The following is a 6,974-nucleotide window of genomic DNA, read 5'->3' on the forward strand; positions in this document are numbered from 1 at the left end:
CCGGGTTTGATCCCTGGTCAGGAAACTAGATCCTGCGTGCTGCAACTAGGCTAAAGGAGCCTGCATGCCACAACGAAGATCCCATGTGCCACAATTAAGACCCAATGCAGCCAAATAAATAAATAAATATTAAAAATAAAAAAAACAAAAACAAAAAGAAAAGAAACTGAGTTCCAAGGGGACTCAAGGTCATGGAGCCAGTAGGTGGAAGAGCCAGGCTTTGAACCCAGTCAGTCTAGCCTCAGGCTAATTAGCAAGCCTAGGATTTGAACTCAGACTTACTTAGGGAGAGTTGACCTATACCTATTGCTTTACCTCTCAGGAAAGCCACTGTGCCATCCTTGCACCGCTTGTGAGGGTCCCTGACAGTAGGGCGGGCCTGGAGTTCCATCTTGGTGCTCCTGGAGCTCTGCCCAGCTTCTGGAGAAGGTGGTTTTTCTGTCGAAAATACCTGTTTGTCATTCAGATGGCGCCTTCCTGCCTTGGGCCCAGCTGTGTGCTGACCGGCACCGTGGCCGCTTGGGCGTTGGTTCCCCTGAGCCCAGCGGCTTCGTGGCTGACCCCTGTCCTCCTCTGTTGCAGGACAGTGCCAGGGGGACGGGTACCGCATTGGCTTTGGCCAGTGTGCAGGAAAAGTGCTGCCTGCCCTCTCAGCGGCCTGAGGTTCTCTCTGCCTTCCTGGAAACACAAGCCTTGAGCACTGCCCTCTCCACCTCCCTGCGGGGGACCAGGGGCCCCCACTGAGGCCGCAGGCCTGGTTCTTCATTCAGTAATAAATAAAGCCGTCGTGCTCCCTCTCCGTCTGGGCCTGGCACGGCTCTGAGTGTGCAACGTCTCCTCGTGTTCTTGGTTTGACCCAGTGGGTCAAGGTGTGTACCGCTCCCTTGAGAGACCAGTTCGTTTTCTAGTTTTTATTAGCGAGGCTGAGGGTCTGCTGTTCCTCCTCAGACATTCTAGAGCTCCCAGTATTCTCTGGAACGTGGAAGAAAGAACGGCACTTATATTAGCTCAGAGTCCTCCAGAGAAATGCGACCAAGTAGATGTGTAGAGAGAGAGAGACATTTATTTTAAGGAACTGGCTTATGTGATTGTAGAGGCTGGCAAGTCCAAAATCTGCAGGGTGGGCCGCAGGCTGGAGACCCAGGGAAGAGCTACAGCTGGAGTCTGAAGGTGGTCTGCTGGAGAGTCCCCGCTTCCAGGGAGCTCAGGCTTTTTTCTCTTAAGGCCTTCAGCAGACTAGATGAAGCCCACCCATATTGTGGAGGATAATGTGCTTTACTCAAAGTCCCCTGACTTAGATGTTAATCTCACCTGGAAACTACCTTCACAGCCACATCTACACTGATGTTTGAACAAATATCTGAGTCCCGTGGTTTAGCCAAGTTGACACGTAAATTTACGCACCACAGCACCCCTCACGTTCAGTACCTCTTGGGACCGACTGATGGATGTATGTGGGGTGCAGACTTGGTTCAAGGGCCCTGTAGCCGTATCAGCACATTAGGAACCTTTGGCTGAGCCCCCAAGTCAAGGGTTCACACACCTGAACTGTGAGAGGGCAGGAAAAGGGCCAGGGGCTTGCTTTTCTCCCCTTGCAAGCCCACCAGAGTCAGGAGAGTGAGCCTTGCCCCGTCTCCTCTGCCCTGCCCGCTGCAGACAGGCAGCCTGGTTCCTGGTGACCACAGGGGAAGAGGATGCCTGGTGACACATCTTGGGCCTAATGGACCCCACACCAGGGCCTGGGAGGATGACTGAGCCTGCGGAGCCTGCCCATTAGATCACGCTACTCATTCATCCATTTATTCACCAAATCGTTATTGAGTGCCTTCTCTGTGCCAGGCACTGTAGTAGGAACAAGAGGTGCAGCAGTCACAGAATAGCTGTGACTTGTGATGCCCTTGTGCCCTGTGATGATTACTTCCTAGCGGAGGGAGATGGACAGGAAACAAATGGGCAAGGAAAAGATACGTACTATTGAAATGGAGCAGGACCCTACGGTCTGTGCCCACCATGTCCTCCTCCTGCCTCCTGTCTGTGGAAAAACTTTAGCCAAAGGATAAGTTTAATCAGAGAAGTGAGAAAATGCATAAACAAAGGAAAACAGTCAAAGGAGACCAAATAATAATAGTTTAGTCATTAAGCAAAGTCAAGGACCTTTAGTTCCTTCTCAAGGGCTATAGATAATATTCTGAGCCATATCCTGTGAGCTGTGTTATAGATACTGAAACCTACACCAGGTGGAGAAGTTAACTACAAGATGACCAAACTGTAGCCATGACATAAATTGCCACAATTCCAAGAATTGGCCTCAAAGAAATGGAAACAAACCAACCCTGGAACTGAAGATTAACTGTACTTAAAACCATCAAGATGACAGTGGTCAGACCACCGATGACCAGTTTCAAGATGACTGTCAGAGCTGTTTCTGCATGTAGCCTCCTCCCTCTGTCTATAAAAGCTCTTGCCCCCTGATTGTCGCTTGGGGGGGAGTCAGCCTTAGGACAGGAGTCCGCCCTCCACCTCCACCCCCAGCATCCAAAGTAAAGCAAACTTTCCTTTCCACCAACCTTGCCTCTTCATTGGCTTTGAGTGGCTAGCAGCCGGACCCCACTTTTGGTTACACTATGACAGATGGGGATAGATTCTATGGAACAATGGGAGACATGGGTGCCGTTATAAACAGGGTGGTCAGAGAAGGCCTTAATGCCTCTGGTTCTTAGTGCTTTTTTGCTAGACAGCTGATGAAAGTGAGAGATCAAGGCAGATGGACATCTGGGGCAGAGTGCTCCAGGCAGAGGGTCCAGCCAGTGCAAAGACCTGAGAGTGGAGCATGCTTATCAATTCTAAGGAACATTAAGGTATTTCTTTCTCACGTAAAAGCATTTTGGAGCCAGGAAGTCTGGAGTTTGTATGGCAACTCCACAGTGTCATTAGGGACCCAGGGCCCTCATCCTCAGCACATGGGGTTCAACCTCAAGGTCACCGCATGGTGCAAAAAGCTGCTGGAGCTCCAGCCAATACACCCAAGTTCCAGGCTTGCAGAAAGAAAAATTAAAGAGGTGAGGGTTGGGGGGATGAAGGGCTGAAGGGCCCTCCTCCTAGATGAGTTAGGTACCCTTTGAGCAGCCTTCCTGGGAACCCCATACTACACTTTTCTTGCGTTTTATTGCCAAGAACATAGTCACAAGACCACACCTCATTGCAAGGAAGGCTGGGAATATAGTCTTTTAACTGAACACATTGCTTCCTCAGCTTAAAATCGGAGCTCGACTGCTGAAGAAGAAGGGGAGAATGAATCCTCGGGGGTGGGGTGCAGCTCGTAGTCTCTGCCACACACAGGCTGGGAAGCATCGTGCTCTGAGGCTGAACTGGTCTTGCACAGCTGATTTTATTCCACGAAGCTGCGCCCTGGGGCCATGGTCTTCAATGCTTTGCTGATTTCAGTGGAAATCCTGTACAGTAAGTCCCCTGCATATGAATGAGTTCTGTTCCGAGGGTGCGTTCGTAAGTCCAATTTGTTTGAAAGTCCAACAAAGTTAGCCTAGGTGCTCAACTAACACAATCGGCTGTATACTGCTGCTTTTCACTTGCTTCCAGACATCCTGGCCTTGAAATAAAGATACTGTACTACTATATACAGTACTGCAGAGTAAAGTGCACAAAAGCACAAACACTTGTAGAGGATGCACGCACGTGACAATATACTCCAGACACGTGGACTAACTTAACGTGATTGGACATGCAAACGCACGTTCGCATCTTTGAAAGTTCACAACTTGAAGGTTCGCATGTAGGGGACTTACTGTAGAGTCACCAGGGTCTCTCAGAGCCCTACCGTCTAGATAAGATTGATCCAAATACGTATTCTCTGAATTTGGAAGACCGAAGTCTTCCTTGGGTTTGTTCTGAATTCCTGTGGGCTGTGTTCCCAGGGCCACCTCTGCTCCTGCTTGCTCCACTGAAATCTCTGTTCCTCACCTTGTGTTTGGGATTGTTCCCTTAGCTCTATCTCCTGGCATCAACATGCATGAGTGACCCATCTTGTTTTCCTCACCTAAATACACCTAAAGAGCTATTGCACATGGCAGATCTTCACCAGAGGTCCCTGCGTCGTGGGCAAAAGTCATCTAAAATCATTATCAGTCCACTTGCCCGCTGGCACCAGAGAGTGCTGATGCCAGCTATGGAGATCACATACTTACCCCTCACTGTGCATTTAATGGGCTTAGGGGCTGGTGATGCTGGATGAACCCTCTGGATCTGGCCCTGGAGTCTGAGACACACACAGGGTGGATGTTAATAGGGGGTCTGGCGTGGGATTTCTCCAACGATGACTTTCCCTTAACCTTCAGCAACATGAGCCTCTTTGTTTTCCAGCCTCGATCTCAAAATTCCCATTGCCAGCTCCAGATGAGAAGTGAATTTAATAGTCTAGTTCGGGAACCGAGCTCACTGAAACCTACCTGTGTATAATGGTAATGAAATAGACAAAAATGCTTTTCATGGCCAAATCTTCTCTTTTTCACAATGGTTTGTTAAGAACTAGAGACGTTTGATCAAATAGATGGAGGTGACAGATCCAGTGATGAACATCTCAAGGCAAATTGGCTGTAATTATCACTGTATCTTCCTTATTAATTCATACTTCATTCACGCCTCCTGTTTTAACCAGTGGCCCATGATGAATCTAAATGAATGACTATGCAACTGAGAATAGAATCCATTTTTTGTGTGTGTGTGTGTGTGGTACGCGGGCCTCTCACCGTTGTGGCCTCTCCCGTTGCGGAGCACAGGCTCCGGACGCGCAGGCTCAGCGGCCATGGCTCACGGGCCCAGCCGCTCCACGGCATGTGGGATCTTCCCAGACCAGGGCACGAACCCGTGTCCCCTGCATCGACAGGTGGACTCTCAACCACTGCGCCACCAGGGAAGCCCTAGAATCCATTTTAAACTGCACTTGAGGAGCAAGCCCAGTGATGTTTCTGCCAGGATGCGGCCTGCTGGAGGGTGTCAGAGGGCTCCGGCTGGACTCACGGGCGTGCCACTGCCCTGGGCCTGGCAGGCACTGGGTACCAGGGCCTAGGAGACCCTGCCCTGGGCGGGTGGGGAGCAAGGGAAGAGGAGCCTTGTTGCTTTCACCATGGGACTTCCCTGCCCTTCACCTGCTCACTCATGCTGGTTTACCTTAAAATGCCATTTACAGGGCTTCCCTGGTGGCGCAGTGGTTGAGAATCTGCCTGCCGATGCAGGGGACACGGGTTCGACCCCAGTCTGGGAGGATCCCACATGCCGCGGAGCAGCTGGGCCCGTGAGCCACAACTACTGAGCCTGCGCGTCTGGAGCCTATGCTCCGCAACAAGAGAGGCCGCGATAGTGAGAGGCCCGTGCATCGCGATGAAGAGTGGCCCCCGCTCGCCACAACTAGAGAAAGCCCTCGCACAGAAACGAAGACCCAACACAGCCAAAAATAAATTAATTAATAAATTAATTTTTTAAAAAAAGCCATTCAGAGCTATTCTGAGGATGAGGGTGGATTTCGGCCAAGATAATGTTTTTGAAGGCAAGGGAACTTTAGGATTTTTTTGTTTTTGGCTCCACCCGTCAGCATGTGGGATCTTCCCCGACCAGGGATCGAACCCACGCCCCCTGCATTGGAAGCACGGGGTCTTAACCACTGGGCCACCAGGGAAGTCTGGGAACTTTAGGATTATAAGTATCATAATTAATAATTATCTCAGAGTCTCAATACCAAAATGGACCTCCGAAGTGTTTACATTTAAAATTTTCTTTTCTTTCTTTAGTTTGGGAGCGTGTTCCTTTTAGCAACCCCAGAAAAATTAATGTGTCAGGGTTGCATTCCACAGTAAGAGTTTGTTTTCTGTGTATCTCTCTCTCTCTGTCCTCTCTGATACCCCAGGGCTGAGGGAGAGGCAGAAAGTAACTCAAAGAACTACCGATCTATGGGAGATGGTTACAAATGATGGTTGCTTGAAGGGTCTGTTTTGTCTGTTTGGCTTTGTTTCTTTTCTGCTCTTAGAGAGAAGCTAAATAAGACTGGGGCCAGTCTTATTTTGAGGCTCTCTGCCAACAGCACATAAAAGCTGGAACAATAAAACCTTTCTTGAAGCGGGATCTGGATGGAACCTCTCTGTGTCTACAGAGGACTTGATCCCGGAGATGAATACACTATTGCTGTCTGTGATTTTTGAGCAATGTCTGTCTTCATTAGATTTTAAGCTCCTGGGGGCAGAGTCAGTTTTGCTCATGGAAAGTTCTTCATTATCTAGCACAGAGTAGGCGCTCAATATATACTTGTTAAATAAATGAATGACTATCTGGGAGATGATTGGGAACAGGGATTATGTTGTATTCATAAGTCTACCCCTGCTTGGCCAAGAATACACATGGAGACCCACTTATGTCTCAATATTTAAGAGATACAAGTGAAGCTAAAAACTGTTAAATCCTCTCTATTCTCCTACCTTGGCATACACATTTTCGTAATTACAAAACAAAAATATTTGCAAAGCTATGGTTTTTATATGATTGAAAACTGGCGAAATATCAAATATAAATGAATATAATTATCATTGCACTTGAAGAGTGTTGACGGACTGGTGATGTTGGAATGAGCGTTAAAGATGTACAAATACATGAATTGCTATATCAATATTTTTAAAATAAAATTTTATTTTTAAGTTAGTTTTTCTTGCCTTAATTTCATTAATTAATTAATAATAAATTAATAATAAATTAATTAATTTCATTAATTAATTTCACTAATTATCCTATCTTAATCAAGTTTTTCACATAATTTGGGTTTTATTGACAGACTAATGTAAATGATTACAAAGTAAAATGAGTTATACTCAAAGTATATGAAATGTAGCTATTTTCATCAACACCTTAAATGTTAAAAATTGAAAATTTTACTTTATATTCATTTCCAGTTATTTTTCTTTGACATTCAAAAT

The 6,974-nt window shown here is 47.3% G+C and overlaps 1 protein-coding gene across 1 annotated transcript in view; it reads left to right on the forward strand.

Annotated features, from left to right (window-relative positions):
* Positions 1-4,675, forward strand: part of FAH (fumarylacetoacetate hydrolase) — a 36,651-nt gene extending 31,976 nt beyond the window's left edge. The window contains exon 14 of the mRNA XM_079915147.1: positions 583-4,675. Within this exon, the coding sequence (XP_079771273.1) occupies positions 583-662 (80 nt within the window). The 3' untranslated portion in view covers positions 663-4,675. The remainder of the gene's footprint in view (positions 1-582) is intronic.
* Positions 4,676-6,974: the final 2,299 nt, after the last annotated feature.

The sequence above is a fragment of the Stenella coeruleoalba genome (assembly GCF_951394435.1).
Source record: "Stenella coeruleoalba genome assembly, chromosome: 2".
Classification (NCBI taxonomy): Eukaryota; Metazoa; Chordata; class Mammalia; order Artiodactyla; family Delphinidae; genus Stenella; species Stenella coeruleoalba.